Source organism: Pseudorca crassidens, chromosome 5, assembly GCF_039906515.1.
Source record: "Pseudorca crassidens isolate mPseCra1 chromosome 5, mPseCra1.hap1, whole genome shotgun sequence".
Taxonomy (NCBI): domain Eukaryota; kingdom Metazoa; phylum Chordata; class Mammalia; order Artiodactyla; family Delphinidae; genus Pseudorca; species Pseudorca crassidens.
Genome location: NC_090300.1, coordinates 78,774,340 through 78,794,154, shown reverse-complemented (window position 1 = coordinate 78,794,154; position 19,815 = coordinate 78,774,340). Strand labels below are relative to the sequence as shown.

Genomic DNA, 19,815 nt, shown 5'->3' with positions numbered 1-19,815 from the left:
AGCCCACGTGCAGCAACGAAGATCCAACGCAGCCAATAAATAAATAAATTTACAAGCAAATAAATAAATAATTTCAAGCATGTTTTCTCACCACAACATCATGAAACTAGAAATCAACCACAGAAAGAGAAATGAGAAAAAACAAGAGGTTACATGGAGATTAAATAACATGCTACTAAGAAACCAGTAAGTCAGGGCAGAGTCAAAGATGGTGGCAGGGGAGGATGCAGAGTTTGCATCTCCCCACAACTAGGGTGCCTGGCAGATGCTGGTGGGGGACCTCGACACCCAAGGACACGGGAGGAACCCGAGTGACCAGGTAGGATGAGGGGAGGAGTAAGGGGGGAGGAAAAGTGGAGGCTAGACAGCACCGGGCACCTGAGGGGTTCCTACTCCTGCAAGGACACTTGGGGGCTCGGAGGATCGGGGCAGGGAGCATGCCTAGCATGCTGCCCAATCAGGACCTGGGAAGCCTGCAGGGCTCCCAGGCAGGGTCCTCGGCCCTCCCAGGCCCCTTCCGGGCCGTGTTGGTCCTAGGGGTGCAGGAGAGAGGTGGGGGAGAAGAGGAGAGGTGGGTGGGAGGGGCCCTCCAAGACCGGAGGATCAGGGGAGGCGCAGAGGGTGTTTCCCCCACCCACTCTGGCCCTGGGAAGCCTGCTGGGCTCCCAGGCCTGGTCCTCTGCCCTCCAAGGCCCCTTCTGGCTGCAGGGGTCCTAGGGGCGTAGGAGAGAGGGAGGAGGGGGGAAGAGGAGAGGCAGATGTGGGGGACCATCTGACGCCAGGGGATTAGGGGAGGGGCCATGGGAGTTTCCCTGCCCAATTGGCCCTGGGAAGCCTGTTGGGCTTTCGGGTCTGGTCCCCTGCCTTCCAGGGTCCCCTCTGGCTGTGTGGGTCGCAGGGATATAGGAGGGAGGGAGGGGGGAGAAGAAGAAGAGATGCCAATGAGAAGGGGGCCACCTGGATTGGAGGATCAGGGGAAACACGCCTAGCATTTCCCCCACCCACTCAGGCCCAGTGAGCCTGCTGGGATCCTAGACCTGGTCCTCTGCCCTCCAAAGCCAGAGGCATGCCTAAGCCCCACCCCTATCCCCTCAGGGTCTTTTCCTAAGCACAGGCCCCACCTACCACCTAAACCCCACCCCTGCCTAAGCCCCACCCGCCTGAGCCAAGGCCTTCTTAGGCTTTTTTTTTCTTCTTTTTCTCCTCTTTTTTTTTTTTTACTATTGTGGTTCTTTTTTACGTTCAGTTCATTGTTTCATCTATATTTTTATTTTTTTATTCTTTCTAACATCTGTTAGTTTTCTAATCTAATTTTATTTTTTACTCTTTGTTATTGTTCTGCTCCATTTTTTCTTTTCTGTTTTTTTTCTTTTTCCTTTTTTTTGGCACCCCACATGGCTTGCAGGATCTTGGTTCATGAGCCGGGGGTTGGGACAGAGCTCCTGTGGTGGGAGCTCCGAGTCCAAACCACTGGAATAACAAAGAACCTCAGACCCCAGGGAATATGCATCGGAGTGAGGTCCCCCAGAGGTCCTCATCTCAACACCAAGACACAGCTGTACCCAACAGCATACAAACTCCAGTGCTGGAAGCCTCAGACCAAACAACCATTAAGACAGGAACACAATCCCACCCATCAAAAACAACAACAAAAAAAGAAAAGAGACAACAAAAAAAATATGTCACAGATGAAGGAGCAAGGTAAAAACCTACAAGACCAAATAAATGAAGAGGAAATAGGCAACCTACCTGAAAAAGAATTCAGAGTAATGATAGTAAAGATGATCCAGAATCTCGGAAATAGAATGGAGGCACAGACTGAGAAAATACAATAAATGTTTAACAGAGATCTAGAAGAACTAAAGAACAAACAAACAGAAATGAACAACACAATAACTGAAATGAAAAATACACTAGAAGAAGACAATAACAGAATAACTGAGGCAGAAGAATGAATAAGTGAGCTGGAAGACAGAAGGGTGGAAATAACTGCCGAGGAGCAGAAAAAAAGAAAAAAGAATGAAAAGAATTGAAGACACTCTCAGAGACCTCTGGGACAACACTGAACGCACCAACATTCGAAATATAGGGGTCCCAGAAGAAGAAAAGAAAAAGAAAGGGTCTGAGAAAATATTTGAAGAGATTATAGTGGAAAACTTCCCTAACATGGCAAAGGAAATAGTCACCCAAGTTCAGGAAGCACAGAGAGTCCCATACAGGATAAACCCTAGGAGAAACACACCAAATCACATATTAATCAAACTAACAAAAATTAAATTCAAAGAAAAAATATTAAAAGCAGCAAGGGAAAAGCAAAAAATAACATACAAAGGAACCCCATGAGGTTATCAGCTGATTTTTCAGCAGAAACTCTGCAGGCCAGAAGGGAGGGGCAGGATATAATTAAAGTGATGAAAGAGGGGCTTCCCTGGTGGCACAGTGGTTAAGAATCCGCCTGCCAATACAAGGGACACAGGATCGAGCTCTGGTCCAGGAAGATCCTACATGCCGTGGTGCAACTAAGCCCATGCGCCACAACTACTAAGCTTGTGCTCTAGAGCCTGCAAGCCACAACTACTGAAGCCTGCACACTTAGAGACCATGCTCCACAACAAGAGAAGGCACCACAATGAGAAGCCTGCACACCACAATGAAGAGTAGCCCCTACTCACTGCAACTAGAGAAAGCCTGCGCAGAGCAACAAAGACCCAACTCAGCCATAGACAAACAAACAAATAAATAAAACTAAAAACTGATGAAAGAGAAAGCCATAAAAGCAAGATTACTCTACCCAGCAAGGATCTCATTCAGATTCAAAAGAGAAATCAAAAGCTTTTCAGACAAGCAAAAGCTAAGAGAATTCAGCACCACCAAACCAGCTTTACAACAAATGTTAAAGGAAATTCTCTAGGCAGGAAACACAAGAGAAGAAAAAGACCCATAAAAGCAAACCCAAAACAATTAGAAAATGACAATAGGAACATACATGTCAATTATAACCTTGAATGTAAAAAGATTAAGTGCTCAAACCAAGACACAGACTGGCTAAACGGATATAAAAACAAGACCCATATACATGCTGTCTACAATAAAGACACTTCAGACCTAGGGACACATACAGACTGAAAGCGAAGGAATAGAAAAAGATATTCCATGCAAATGGAAATCAAAATAAAGGGAGAATAGCGATACTCATATCAGATAAAATAGACTTGAAAATAAAGACAGCTACAAGAGATAAGGAAGGACACTACATAATGATCAAGGGATCAATCCAAGAAGAAGATTATATAATTATAATAATAAATATTTATATTATAAATAATATTTATGCACCCAACAAAGGAGCACCTCAATACATAAGGCAAATGCTAACAACCATAAAAGTGGAAATCAACAGTAACACAATAAGAGTAGGTGACTTTAACACCCCACTTACACCAATGGACAGAGCATCCAAACAGAAAATAAATAAGGAAACACAAGCTTTAAATGACATAATAGACCAGATAGATTTAATGTATATATATAGGACACTCCACCCAAAAGTGGCAGAATACACTTTCTTCTCAAGTGCACACAGAACATTCTCCAGGCTAGATCACATCATGGGTCATAACTCAAGCCTTGGAAAATTTAAGAAAATTGAAATCATTCCAAGCATCTTTTCTGACCACAATGCTATGAGACTGGAAATGAATTACAGGAAAAAAAACTGTAAAAAACACAAATACATGGAGGCTAAACAGTGTACTACTACATAACCAAGAGATCACTGAAGAAATCAAAGAAGAAATTAAAAAATACATAGAAACAAATGACAACAAAAACAGGATGACCCAAAACCTATGAAACACAGCAAAAGCAGTTCTAAGAGGGAAGTTTATAGCAATTCAATCTCATCTCAAGAAGCAAGAAAAATCTCAAATAAACAATCTAAACTTACACCTAAAGCAACTGGAGAAAGAAGGACAAAGAAAACCCAAAGTCAGTAGAAGGAATGATATCATAAAGATCAGAGTAGAAATAAATGAAATAGAAATGAAGAAAACAATAGCAAAGATCAATACAACTAAAAGTTGGTTCTTTGAGAAGATAAACAAAATTGATAAACCTTTAGCTAGACTCATCAAGAAAAAAAGAGAGTGGATGCAAATTGATAGAATTAGAAATGAAAAAGGAGAAATCACAACAGACACCACAGAAATACAAAGGATTATAAGAGACTACTACAAACAACTATATGCCAATAAAATGGACAACCACGAAGAAATGGACAAATTCTAAGAAAGGTACAATTTTCTAAGACTGAACCAGGAAGAATTAGAAATATAAACAGGCCAATCACAAGTAATGAAATTGAAACTGTATTAAAAATCTTCCAACAAACAAAAGTCCAGGACCAAATGGCTTCACAGGCGAATTCTATCAAACATTTAGAGAAGAGCTAACAGCAATCCTTCTCAAACTCTTCCAAAAATTTGAAGGAGGAACACTCCCAAATTCATTCTATGAAGCCACCATCACCCTCATAGCAAAACCAGACAAAGATATTACAAAAAAAGAAAATTACAGACCAATATCACTGAAGAACATAGATGCAAAAATTCTCAACAAAATACTAGCAAACAGAATCCAACAACACATTAAAAGGATCATACACCATGATTAAGTGGGATTTATCCCAGGAATGCAAGGATTCTTCAGTATACACAAATCAATGTGATACACCATATTAACAAATTAAGGAATAAAAACCATATGATCACCTCAATAGATGCAGAAAAAGCTTTTCACACAATTCAACACCAAGTTACGATAAAAACTCTCCAGAAAATGGGCATAGAGGGGACCTACCTCAACATAATAAGGGCCATATATGACAAACGCACAGCAAACATCATACTCAATGGTGAAAAACCAAAATCATTTCCACTAAGATCAGGAACAGGACAAGGATGTTCACTCTCACAACTCTTATTCAACATAGTTTTGGAAGACCTAACCACGGCACTCAGAGAAGAAAAAGAAATAAAAGGAATACAAATTGGAAAAGAAGAAGTAAAACTGTCACTGTTTGCAGATGACATGATACTATGCATAGAAAATCCTAAAGATGCCACCAGAAAACTACTAGAACTAATCAATGAACTTGGTAAGGTTGCAGGATGCAAAATTAATGCACAGAAATCTCTGGCATTCCTATACACTAACAATGAAAAATCAGAAAGAGAAATTAAGGAAACAATCCCATTTACCACTGCAACAAAAAGAATAAAATACCTAGGAATAAATCTACCTATGGAGGCAAAAGACTTGTACTTAGGAAACTATAAAACACTGATGAAAGAAATCAAAGGTGACATAAACAGATGGAGAGATATACCATGTCCTTGGACTGGAAGAATCAATATTGTGAAAATGACTATACTACCCAAAGCAATCTACAGATTCAGTGCAATCCCTATCAAACTACCAATGGCATTTTTCACAGAACTAGAACAAAAAACTTTACAATTCGTATGGAAACACAAAAGACCCCAAATAGCCAAAGCAATTTTGAGAAAGAAAAACGGAGCTGGAGGAATCAGGCTACCTGACTTCAAACTATATTACAAAGCTACAGTAATCAAGACAATATGATATTGGCACAAAAACAGAAATATAGATCAATGGTACAGGATAGAAAGTCCAGAGATAAACCCATGCACATATGGTCACCTAATTTATGACAAATGAGGCAAGAACATACAATGGAGAAAAGACAGCCTCTTCAATAAGTGATGTTGGGGGACTTCCCTGGTGGCACAGTGGTTAAGAATCTGCCTGCCAATGCAGGGGACATGGGTTCGAGCCTTGGTCCGGGAAGATCCCACATGTCATGGAGCAACTAAGCCCGTGAGCCACAACTACTGAGCCTGCGCTCTAGAGCCCACGAGCCACAAGTACTGGGCCTGTGTGCTGCACCTACTGAAACCCGTGCGCCTAGAGCCCGTGCTCCACAACAAGACAAGCCACCGCAATGAGAAGCCTGTGCACTGCAATGAAGAGTAGGCCCTGCTTGCCACAACTAGATAAAGCCCGTGCACATAAATGAAGCCCCAACGCAGCCAAAAAAAAAAAAAAGTGGTGCTGGACAAGCTGGGCAGCTACATGTAAAAGAATGAAATTAGAACACCACTTAACACCACACACAAAAATAAACTCCAAATGGACTAAAGACCTAAATGTAAGACTGGACACTATAAAACTCTTAGAGGAAAACAGGAAAAATACTCGTTGACATAAACCACAGCAAGATCTTTTTTGACCCACCTCTTAATGAAAATAAAACCAAAAATAAACAAATGGGATCTAATTAAACTTAAAAGCTTTTGCAGAGCAAAGGAAACCATAAACAAGATGAAAAGACAGCCCTCAGAGTGGGAGAAAATATTTGCAAATAAAGCAATGGACAAAGGATTAATCTCCAAAATATACAAACAGCTCATGGAGCACAATATCAAAACAACAAACAACCCAATTAAAAAATGGGCAGAAGACCTAAATAGACATTTCACCAAAGAAGAAATACAGATGGCTAAGAAGCACATGAAAAGACGCTCAGCATCACTAATTATTAGAGAACTGTAAATCAAAACTACAACGAGGTATCACCTCACACTGGTCAGAATGCCCATCAAGAAAAAAATCTACAAACAGGACTTCCCTGGTGGAGCAGTGGTTAAAAATCTGCTTGCCAATGCAGGGGACATGGGTTTGATCCCTGGTCCGGGAATATCCCACATGCTGTGGAGCAGTCAAGTCTGTGCACCACAACTACCACGCCTGAGCTCTAGAGCCCACGAGCCAAAACTACTGAGCGCACATGTCACAACTACTGAAGCCCGCGCACCTAGAGCCCATGCTCCGCAACAAGAGAAGCCACTGCAATGAGAAGCCTGCACACTGCAACAAAGAGTAGCCCTTGCTCACTGCAACTAGAGAAAGCCTGCATGCAGCAACGAAGACCAAACGCAGCCAAAAATAAATAAATAAATTTCTTTAAAAAAAATCTACAAACAATAAATGCTGGAGAGGGTGTGGAGGAAAGTGAACCATTCTGCACTGTTGGAGGGAATATAAATTGATACAGCCATTATGGAGAACAGTATGGACGTTCCTTAAAAAACTACAAATAGAACTACCATATGACCCAGCAATCCCACTACTGGGCATATACCCTAAGAAAACCATAATTCAAAGGGACACATGTACCCCAATGTTCACTGCAGCACTATTTACAATAACCAGGACATGGAAACAACCTAAATGTCCAACAGTAGATGAATGGATAAAGAAGATGTGCTACATATATACAGTAGAGTATTACTCAGCCATAAAGAGGAGTGAAATTGGGTCATTTGTAGAGATGTGGATGGACAAAGAGTCTGTCATAGAGAGTGAAGTAAGCCAGAAAGAAAAACGAATGTTGTATATTAACACATATATGTGGAATCTAGAAAAATGGTACAGATGAACCTATTTTTAGGGCAGGAATAGAGACAGAGATGTAGAGAATGGACATGTGGACACAGTGGGGGAAGGGGAGGGTAGGACAAACTGGGAGATTAGGTTTGACATAAATACACTACCATGTGCAAAATAGATAGCTAGTGGGAACCTGCTGTAAAGCACAGGGAGCCCAGCTCAGTGCTCTGTGATGACCTAGATGTGGAGGAAGACGGGGACGGAGGTCCAAGAGGGAGGGGATATAGGTAGTACATATAGCTGATTCACTTCATTGTACAGCAGAAACTAACACAACATTGTAAAGCAATTTTACTCCAATAAAAAAGAAAAAGAAAAAAGAAACCACTGGGTCAATGATGAAATCAGAGAGGAAATTAAAAAACACCTTGAGACAAATGACAATAAAAACACAACCATACAAAATCTATGGGACGCAGCAAAAGCAGTTCTTAGAGGGAAGTTCACAGTAATAGAGGACTTCCTCAAAAAACAAGAAAAATCTCAAATAAATAACCTAACCTACTATCTAAAGAATTAGAAAAAGAACAAACAAAACCTAAAATCAGCAGAAGGAAGGAAATAATAAAGGTCAGAGCAGAAATAAACAAAATAGAGATTAAAAAAACAATAGAGAAAAATCAATAAAACCAAGAGCTGGCTCTTTGAAAGGGCAAACAAAATCGACAATCCTCTGGCCAGGCTCACCAAGAAGAAAAGAGAGAGGACCCAAATAAACAAAATAAGAAATGAAAGAGGAGAAATAACAACTGATACCACAGAAATAAAAAAAACCATAAGAGAATACCATAAATAATTATATGCCAACAAATTGGACAACCTAGAAAAAACAGACAAGTTTCTTTTTTTTTTATTCAAACAGAAAGTCACAAAAATTATAATCATCCTCATCAGTTCACTCAGTCCCATGTAATTAATTTTTTTTTCATTTTGATGTTTTGTTAGCACTTTTATGAATTCATCAGTTTTCCATTAGAGTTCTGAAAATGCTTATTCATTCAGTTCAGCAGTATCAGACAAGTTTCTAAAAACATTCAGCCCACCAAAACTGAATCGAGAAACAGATAATTTGAACACAGCAATCACTAGAAGTAAAATAGAGTCTGTAATTAAAAAAAAAAAATCCCAGCAAACGAAAGTCCAGGACCAGATGGCTTCACTAGGAAATTCCACCACACATACAAAGAAGAACTTATACTGATCCTTCGCAAACTCTTCCAAAAGACGGAAGAGGAGGGAACACTCCCAGTCATTCTATGAAGCCACCATCACCCTGATACCAAAACCAGACAAAAATAACAAAAAAGAAAATTACAAGTCAGGCCAGTATCTTTGATGAAGACCTAAACAGACATTTCTCCAAAGACAAACAGATGGCCAATAGGGACATGAAAAGATGCTCAACATCCCTAATTATTAGAGAAATGAAAATCAAAACTACAATGAGGTATCACCTCACACCGGTCAGAATGGCCATCATCAAAAAGTCTACAAATAATAAATGTTGGAGAGGGTGTAGAGAAAAGGGAACCCTCCTATACTGTTGGTCGGAATGTAAACTGGTGCTGCAACTATGGAAAACAATATCAAGGGTTTTTTTTATGTGGACCATTTTTAAAGTCTTTATTGAATTTGTTACAATATTGCTTCTGTTTTATGTTTTGGTTTTTTGGCCCCAAGGCACGTGGGATATTAGCTCCCTGACCAGGGATCGAACCTGTGCCCCCTGCATTGGAATGCGAAGTCTTACCACTAGACCACCAGGGAAGTCCCCTGAGATCTTAAAAAACAAAAAATAGAGTTGTCATATGTTCCAGCAATCTTACTCCTGGGCATATATCCAGAGAAAACTATAATTCAAAAATTGGATGCACTCCAATGTTCATAGCAGCACTATATACAGTAGCCAAGACATGGAAGCAGGGGACTTCCCTGGCGGTCCAGTGGTTAAGACTCCATGCTCCCAGTGCAGGGGGCACGGGTTCAATTCCTGGTCGGGGATCTAAGATCCCGCATGCCACAGGGCATGGCCAAAAAACAAAAAAACCCACAAGTGTGAATAAAAAAAAAAAAAAGACATGGAAGCAACTTAAATGTACATCTACAGATGAATGGATAAAGAAGATGTGGTATGTATATACAATGGAATACTACTTAGCCATAAAAAGAATGAAATAATGCCATTTGCAACAACATGGATGGGCCTAGAGATTATCATACTAAGTGAAACAAGTCAGAAAGAGAAAGACAAATATCACATGGTATCACTTATACATGGAATCTAAATAAAAAATGATACAAATGAACTTATTTACAAAACAGAAACAGACTCACAAACTTAGAGAACTACTTATGGTTACCAAAGGGGAAAAGGAATGGAGGAGGGATAAATTAAGAGTTTGGGATTAGCAGATGAAACTAATATATAGGGCTTCCCTGCTGGCACAGTGGTTGGGAGTCCGCCTGCCGATGCAGGGGACGCGGGTTTGTGCCCCGGTCCGGGAGGATCCCACATGACGCAGAGCCAGCCATGGCCGCTGGGCCTGTGCGTCCGGAGCCTGTGCTCCGCAGCGGGGGAGGCCACAGCGGTGAGAGGCCCGCGTACCGCAAAAAAAAAAAAAAACAAAAAAACAAAAAAACAGAAAAAACCCTAATATATATAAGATAGATACAAGGTCCTACTGTCTAGCACAGGGAACTATATTTGATATCCTGTAATAATCCATAATGGAGAAAAATATGAAAAACAATATGTATATACTATATGTATAAACTGAATCACTCTGCTGTACACCAGAAACTAACACAACACCGTATATCAACTATACTTCAATAAACAAATAAATAAATAAATGTTCAAAAGTTGCAGGATATAGATAAAGCAGACCTAGAGGGAAATATATAGCATTAAACATTTATATTATGAATGAAGAAAAATCAGTGATGTAAACCAGGGGTCAAACTATGGTCCGATGCTCATTTTTGTAAATAGGCTTTTATTTTAATATAGCAACATCTATCCGTTTCCTGTCTGGCTGTTTTCACATTACAAAGGCTGAATTGAGTAGCTGTGGTAGAGACTATCTGGCCCATTAAGCTTAAGATATTTATTCTCTGGCCTTTTACAAAAAGAAGTTTGCTGACCCTGACCTAACTTCTATTTTAAATTTGTTTATTTTGGGCTGTGTTGAGTCTTTGCTGCTGAGCGTGGGCTTTCTCTAGTTGCGATTAGCAGGGGCTACTCTTTGTTGTGTTGCACAGGCTTCTCATTGTGGTGGCTTCTCTTGTTGCGGAGCACGGGCTCTAGGTATGCAGGCTTCAGTAGTTGTGGCACGCGGGCTCAAGAGCACAGGCTCAGTAGTTGTGGCGCACAGGCTTAGTTGTTCTGCGGCATGTGGGATCTTCCCGGACCAGGAATCGAACCCGTGTCCCTGCACTGGCAGGCGGATTCTTAACCACTGTGCCACCAGGGAAGTCCCTAACTGCTATTTTAAGAAACTAGAGGAAGGAATAGCAAATGATGCAAAAAATAAGCAGAGAAAAGGAATTAAGAACAGAAATCAATGGAAAAGAAAACAGAAATATAGAGAAAAGTCAATGAAACCAAAAACTAGTTCTTTAAGTAAAATTAATAAACCTTTAATCACACTGATCAGGAAAAGAAGTTATCACCAATACAAGGAATGAGTGTGGGGCCACTACAGATCCTACACATATTAAAAGAATAAGGAAATATTATGAAATACACACCAATAAATTTGAAAAATTAAAGGAACCAACTCCTTGAAAGACACAAACTACCAAAACTTGCTCAAGAAGAAACGGATAGGGCTTCCCTGGTGGCACAGTGGTTAAGAATCTGCCTGCCAACGCAGGGGACACGGGTTCGAGCCCTGGTCCGGGAAGATCCCACATGCCGCGGAGCAATTAAGCCCATGTGCCACAACTACTGAGTCTGTGCTCTAGAGCCTGCGAGCCACAACTACTGAGCCTGTGTGCCAAGAGCCCGCACACTGCAACGAAGAGTAGCCCCCGCTCGCCGCAACTAGAGAAAGCCCGCGTGCAGCAACAAAGACCCAACGCAGCCAAAAATAAATAAATAAAATAAATAAATTTATTTAAAAAAAAAAGAAGAAGAAACCGATAACATCAATAGCCCTAGGTACTACAGATACTAAATTTGTGGTTAAAAACTTTCTTCCAAAGAAAACAAAAGACCAATAACCCCCAGGAATGTAGACAAAAATCTATAATAAAAGTTTAGCAAAGAGAATACAGCAGCATCTCTTAAACATCTGATTCAATAATAGCCAGATTCTTATATCTGCTTCTACATTCAATCTATTGTGATACATATTGTTTTAGTTAAAGTATATAAGGAAAATATGGCTTCACACAGACATACAGCTGGAAAATGGAAGAATATTTTAATAGATATTTCAAATAACTCAGTTCTTTGATACCATATTAAAACTCAGCAAATGGTAGTTTTTAAAAGACTAGCTGCAATGTGGAAACTGAAAAATGTCAATGAATTTTTCATGCTCTGCGACATGGAAATCCATTGGTCTAATTTGCACCTTGAATGGAATTTTTACCCATGCATAATTTTGTAATAACATGCATTGGTCATCTGAAAAATGATCTTCCAGATGTTGACATATTTTATCATATTTTAAAGATCACATTACAGATACAAGTTTTCCAAAATTTTGATTTCTGTCTTTAAACCTCCACTTTTTTCTCCAGTTTTTTTTTTTTTTGGGCCGCGTCAGGTGGCACTTGAGATCTTAGCTTCCCAACCGGGGATTGAACCCGCACCCCCTTGCATTGGAAGCGCAGAGTCCTAACCTCTGGACCTCTGGACCACCAGTGAAGTCTCTTTTTCTCCAGTTTTACTGAGATATAATCGACATACAGCTCTGTGTAAGTTTCAGGTGTACAGCATAATGACCTGACTTACATATATTGTGAAATGATTACCACAGTAAGTTTAGTTAATCATCATTCATCCTCTCATATAGATGCAAGATTAAAGAAATAGAAAAAAAACTTCTTTTCCTTGTGATGAGAACTCTTAAGATCTACTCCCTCAACAAATTTCAAACATACCATACAGTAGTGTTAACTACAATCATCATGTTGTACATTACAACCCCAGTACTTATTTATCTTATAACTGGAAGTTCATTCAATTCCTTCACTCCTTACCCCACACTTCTGGTAACCACATTCCGATCTCCTTTTCTGTGAATTTTTTAAATTAATTTTTTTGTTAAGGTATAGTTGACACGTAACATTATATTAGTTTCAGGTGTACAACATAATGATTTAATATTTGTATTACTGTGAAATGATCATCACAGTAAGACTAGTCAACATCCATCACCGTACGTAATTACCAAAAAAGTTCTTTTTCTTGTGATGAAGAATTTTAAGAACTACTCTCTGAGCAACTTTCAATTATGCAATACAGTAGTATTAACTATAGCCACCATGCTGTACATTACATCCCCATGACATTTATTTTAAAACTGGAAGTCTGCACCTTTTGACCTACTTCATTCATTTCACCCACTCCCCAGCTGCCCACCTCTGGCATTTCAGAAATACACCAATCTCTGTTCTCTGTATCTATGAGCTGTTTGGTTTTGGTTTTGGTTTTTTTAAGATTCCACATATAAGTGAGATCATACAGTATTTGTCTTTATCTGTCTGACTTAATTCACTTGGCATAATGCTCTCAAGGTCCATCCATGTTGTCTCAAATGGCAAGATTTCATTCTTTTTATGGCTGAGTAATATTCCATTGTGTGTGTGTATATATATATATATATGACATTTCCTTTATTCATTAATCCATTTATGGACACTTAGGTTGTTTCCATATCTTGGCTATTATAAATAATGCTGCAGTGAACATAGGAGTACATAGTTTTTTGAGGAACCTCCATACTATTTTCCATAGCAGCTGCACCAATTTATATTCCCATCAACAGTGCAGTGTTTTTTATTTTTCCCTTGGATTCCATATGTAAATGAGATCATACAGTATTTGTTCTTTCTCTGAGACTTGACTTCACATAAAGCATCCATCCATGTTATCACAAATGGCAGGATTTCCATCTTTTTTTTTTTTTTTTTTTGCGGTACGCGGGCCTCTCTCTGTTGTGGCCTTTCCCTTTGCGGAGCACAGGCTCCGGACGTGCAGGCCCAGCGGCCATGGCTCATGGGCCTAGCTGCTCCGCAGCATGTGGGATCTTCCCGGACCAGGGCACGAACCCGTGTCCCCTGCATCGGCAGGCGGACTCTCAACCACTGTGCCACCAGGGAAGCCCAGGATTTCCATCTTTTTAAGGACTGGATAATAGTCCATTATACATATATATATATATAAAATATATACCTCACAACTTCCTTATCCATTTATCTGTGAATGGGCACTTAGGTTGTTTCCGTTTAAATTTTATTATTAGCAAAAACTACTGCCAGGCTTCCCTGGTGACGCAGTGGTTGAGAATCTGCCTGCTAATGCAGGGGACACGGGTTCGAGCCCTGGTCTGGGAGGATCCCACATGCCGCGGAGCAACTAAGCCCGTGAGCCACAACGACTGAGCCTGCGCGTCTGGAGCCTGTGCTCTGCAACAAGAGAGGCCGCGATGGTGAGAGGACCGCGCACCACGATGAAGAGTGGTCCCTGCTTGCCACAACTAGAGAAAGCACTTGCACAGAAACGAAAGACGCAGCACAGCAAAAATAAATAAATTAATTAATAAACTCCTACCCCCAACATCTTAGAAAAAAAAAATACTGCCAATTGTTTTCCTTGAAGTGCCATGTTCACATCGTTCATTTATAAGGAAAATGTCTGCCCAATATTAAAATTAGGACAGCCTTACTTTGTCGATCATTTAAGTAAAAATAGTGTTTCAAGAAAGGGTAATTTGCTTGTAACTCAAACAACTGAACAAGTGCTCTTCCTCCAGATAACCACTGTACTTCTTTATTATCTAACACAAGTGCTTTATGTATACTCCAAATCTGTCATGCAGAATATTAAAAAAGACAGGTAATCAATGTTCCAGATTTAATAAAACTAATAATCTGTACTGCTTTTCAAGCAGATTTTTAAAAGAAAATGGTATTTAAAAAAATTGCAAGGCCGAAAAGAAAAAAATTGCATGGCAGTGAGGAATACCACGACTACTTGTACAGTTTGGTGCCACTGCTTGATTGGTGCTAAGGCCCAGCAGTGCCACCCACCATTGCTTTTGTATCACCAATGCACGTGCAAACAGAGAGAAAAAGACAAATAATATCTTAGCATTATTATGAAAGTTTTTTCAACTTGAAGACCCCCTGTACAGGTCTCAAGGGCCCCAGGGGTCCACAGACCAAACCTTGACAAACTCTCCTAAATAAATCCTAAATACACCCATAGAAGAATTTTTTTCAATCATTGCTGTTTTATTTCTTGACTGAACCTGAGTTTTTGGTTAAAAGGTATTAAATCCCTTTACACATCTACTTATAAATTGTTTGGTTTCATTTATGTGTTCTTAAGATGTTTAATGCTTCCTTGTATTTGATACAGTAATACTTCCATGTGACATAAAATTTAAACAGTACAAAAGGGCATTCTGTGAAGAGTAAGTCTCTTTGTTTTTTTTTTGCGGTACGCAGGCCTCTCACTGTTGTGGCCTCTCCCACTGCGGAGCACAGGCTCCGGACGCGCAGGCTCAGCGGCCATGGCTCATGGGCCCAGCTGCTCTGCGGCATGTGGGATCTTCCCGGACCGGGGCACGAACCCGTGTCCCCTGCATCGGCAGGCGGACTCTTAACCACTGCGCCACCAGGGAAGCCCGTTAAGTCTCTTTCTTATCCCAGACCCCAGTATTCCTCTCTGGAAGCAACCACTGCCAATACATTTTGGAGACTACCTTGTTAACACATATAGATCCACTTCATTTACTTTTAAAGACCTATGACATATATTGACAAAATACCCTCTAGGAAGGCTGTAGCAATTTACCTCTCTAACCAGCAATGTGAAAATGTCTATTCGCTCATACTTTTTCCAAAAGAGATACCATTTTAAAAAATGAATTTGTCTTATTGTTTAATTTACATTTCTTTAAATTCTAATTACACTAAACAATTTTTCATTTTCTTAGTGGGCATTTCTTTTTTTCTATTTTTGTGAACTACCTCTTTGTGTCTTTGCCTATTTTTCTACTGGGGTACCCATCTTTTTGTTAATAATTTGGAAGAGTTTTTATGATAAGGATAGTAATCCTTTGACTACAAAATGTTAATATTTTTGCCCAGTTAATGTTTTATTTTTACTAAAATGTGACTATGTATCACATAATGTCATAGCTGGTACGGGGTTTAAGAGCATCAGATCAGACCAATACTTTCAATTTATAGATGAGGAAGCTGATGCAAAGCAGTGAAGTGACTTGCCCAGGGCTGGAAGTTAGTGAAAAGGCTTAGATTAAGATCCAGAGTTTCTGACTCTTTCCTGGATGGATGCAAGGATGACATACCTGGATTCAAATGGGTCCTGCTTCTCCAGAGGTCTTACTCTTTTCTTTGTCACTGCCAATTTAGTCAAGTCCACACACTTTGTCTCTCCATTGCTGTAAGTGAACTCAAGAACACTATTCCATTCCCCTTGTACTCTGCATACAACAGTGTTGGTGATGTTGTGCTTTACTTCACCTGTAACCCTAGAAGCAGACAGAAAAAAAAAAAGATATGCTCTAGTAAGTAATATTGCTTATTTCTTAGGAATTCTGAAACCCAGAATGTACTTTGTGAATTCTGTTTAAATTAGTTACACATATCACTTCAATTTGTCAGCGCCAAATTCAGTTACAATTACAAGTCAATTTGTCAGTTACAAAGTCTTTGTAAATCCCTGGTAGTTTCTTAGATAATTTTTTCAAATAACATCAATTTAATCTGAGAAAGAATACTAGGAATCAAACTGGAGACTCAGTTACCATATGTGATCACAAAGTGTGGTATTTTAAATGCTTGCTATAAACAACCATTATAATATTAAAACTAGGAATATGAAAAATATTAACATTTCTTTTTTATTACAGAATAAAAATGTTACAACACTACAGTCTATTCAACTTTTTTTTCAAACTAGTCCTATTTAAAAGTTTAGAGTCCCTATATTTTAAATTCTGGATATACAGATTCTGTATAAAACCACATAAGCTTAATTTTAAATTAAATATAGAAACCAGACAAATCAGTAAGAGGTAGAAAAAAATAAAAGATACATTAAACATTTGTTAATTCTCTTGACAAAAAGAGCACTGGTATACAAAAATTATCACTATCTACACAAAACTCAGAGAACTCAAGCACTAATGTTGTTGAAAGTTTAATGAAGAGTTATCTGGCTGGACACAGACAGGATGCAGCTCAAATGAAGGCTGGAATAGAAACAGGTCTAATTATTTTTAATGAAGTACTTTATGTTCACTGTCGGACACAAGCAACAACAGGGTCAGATTCGACAGAGGTTCAGAACTCAAAGAATAGTGGGCAAATGTTAGGTTCTGGTCAGTGTGCCAGAGATTACGGTTTATCTGGATTCAAAAGAGAATCCAGGGACTTCCCTGGTAGTCCAGTGGGTAAGACTCCATGCTCTCAATGCAAGGGACCCAGGTTCGATACTTGGTCAGGGAACTAGATCCCACCCACATGCAAGCCGCAACTAAGAAGTCCGCATGCCACAACTAAAACGAGGCTCAGCCAAAATAAAAATGAATGAATGAATATTTAAAAAGCTGGGGGGGGAATCCAAAGGACCAAAGCCCAGGTTCAGGTGACAGCTCAGGAACCATAAATAGCATTTGCCAGATATAAGCCAAGGGCCTGGGAACCAGAAGGTTGTAGTTGAATTTAGGGAGTCCGTAGTTTTTAAGCAGGAGAAGTGAATGGTCTACAAATTCAGAGTTCAAGGCAGAGGTGTAGGAGCCAATAAGCAAATGAGCCAGATCTTAAAGATCAAGGTGTACGAGGGTTTGGAATCAAGAGCACACCAAACATCCCAAATTAAACATTAGGCATAATTGTAGCTCACTGGACACAAAGAACAGCGTGACTACAAGTCTGCTTGATTACAGCAGGAGTGGGAACTCTAGGTTATACCTCAAAGCGTTTGAACTTAAATAACTACACTGCTAAGGGTTTTTGCCTGACTGAATGTTTTTTGTGACATCCATGTTTCCTCTCTGATCCCACTTGCCAACATTGTTTCCTTCCTTGAAAATTTATCTGTAACCAAACATGATATGAAGAGATGACACTGAACACTTACCTCTTCCATCTTCCAACCACATATACCCAGAACTATATTCTGTGAACTGAGGAATAATAATCCGTTTCTCACTTGATCTTTCTTTTACTGCCACAATCTCTCAAGTTATCATTATCTCCTTCACAAGCCTTTCCACTTAAAAAGTAACAAACCCTAGGTCCCTGTCCATGCATGCTGGGTTACACGGGGTCTTTGCTGCTTAGTGCAGCTACACACAGCAAGAGCATCGTGATGAGAACTGGGGCAGGGAACAAGAATTGCACATGCTAGAGGCAGGCCATGAGGAACTTGCAAAAGGAGCATAAGGAGGAAGAAGGGCCTCGCCTCATTTGCTTATAACAATTCTTCTTAACAGTCTAATGCAGGGTTAGTGAACGTCTATAAAGGACCAGAAAGTAAATATCTTAGGATTCGTGGGCCAGGCTGTCTCTGTCACAACTTGACTCTTTCACTGTAGCAGGAAAGCAATCACAGACAATATGTAAATGAATATCTAAATATCTAAAGCATATAAATCTAGGTCTTGTATCAAATAATGATATGGAATACGCTGCCTTTAAAATACTTACCAAAGAGTTAAATTTTAAGTTGCCATCCTACTCATCTCTAAAGTGAGGATAACTGATAACCGATAAGGCATTTACTGTCTCACTTTCTAAGAATGACATCAAGTTTTTTTTTTTTCCATATTTACTTATTTATTTGGCTACGCAAAGTAAGTCCCAGTTGCAGCACGCAGGATCTTTGTTGCCGCGTGCAGGATCTTCGTTTCGACATGCAGGATCTAGTTCCCTGACTAGGGATCGAACCTGGGCCCCCTGCATAGGGAGCGTGGAGTCTATCCACTGGACCACGAGGGAAGTCCTCAAGTTGACTTTTTAGATTATCTAGACCCTGTCTCTATAGCTATTTAGAATACCAGAAAATCACTGGATATATTAACTTGGCTTCATACAGAAAAATTTTATTTAAAGATTGAAAGTTAAGACTTCAGCTTTGGATTTTACTGATGTATATGTAAGAAATACCACATGAAGGGAATTACATCTTATGCAGAACTAAAGACATTGTTCTATTATGTTACTCAATGCCACTACATAAGAATACTTGATACAAATCCCTTCAAAATTTAATACCAGGAAAGTAGTTTCTCTCTCCTGAAAAAAGTCATAGGCGTCCTTTATCAGACAATAAGAAGTACGTTGAGTATCATGTTGCTCTTTTTACTTTAGCAGAAGAGTATTTTCGGGTACAATAATTACCTAATCCCAGGTTCACAGCATTATTGTCCTTTTCCATCACTATGGTTACTATAATAACAGACTTTATTTTTAATTGTCTATTATACATGAGTTTTTCCTAAAAGCCTTATAAATGCTTTCCAAAGATAGGGTCCTGCATTCTAATATTAGACTAAAACCTTAGGCAGAGATCGTCTTTTTACTTTTCTATATCTTCAGTGTGCAGAAAAGTATGCCACTTAGCAGTTAGTTAACATAAATCTTAATGACATTATACTGCTACATATATTTAAAAAATCACCATCCTAAAGTGAGTGTGGAAAATGGGATCAGGAGATGGACAAGGACATGAGGAATAGTTAACTAGGCCTGTTTGGCTCCATCAGAGAGAGTTGTGGAAAATGAGGGAGTAAGGAAAGACAAGTGGAAGATAATATATTTATATCAAATGCAGACAGCAGATAATGTGTCTGGCTTGATTGCAGACAGCAGTGGAAAAACTAGGCTATGTCTGAGGAGGGAGGCATGGTTATTAATAAAGACATGAAAGAGAGTCTTAGTTAAAATATTCTGTAAAATTGAAAAAGAAAAGATATCAAAATAGAGAAGTCTGTTTCAAATATGAATCTTTTAAACGAGAAATTAGGTAAAACCATTGGTCTTAAGGGAAATCAGAGTGGAAAAAATGAGGAAACTTTG

At 39.4% G+C, this 19,815-nt stretch overlaps 1 protein-coding gene across 2 annotated transcripts in view; it reads right to left on the bottom strand.

Annotated features, from left to right (window-relative positions):
* Nucleotides 1–19,815, bottom strand: part of OSBPL11 (oxysterol binding protein like 11) — a 103,647-nt gene that overhangs the window by 13,879 nt on the left and 69,953 nt on the right. For both annotated transcript variants that reach the window (XM_067738628.1, XM_067738627.1), the window contains exon 11: nucleotides 16,080–16,262. In XM_067738628.1, coding sequence (XP_067594729.1) covers nucleotides 16,080–16,262 — 183 coding nt within the window. The remainder of the gene's footprint in view (nucleotides 1–16,079; nucleotides 16,263–19,815) is intronic.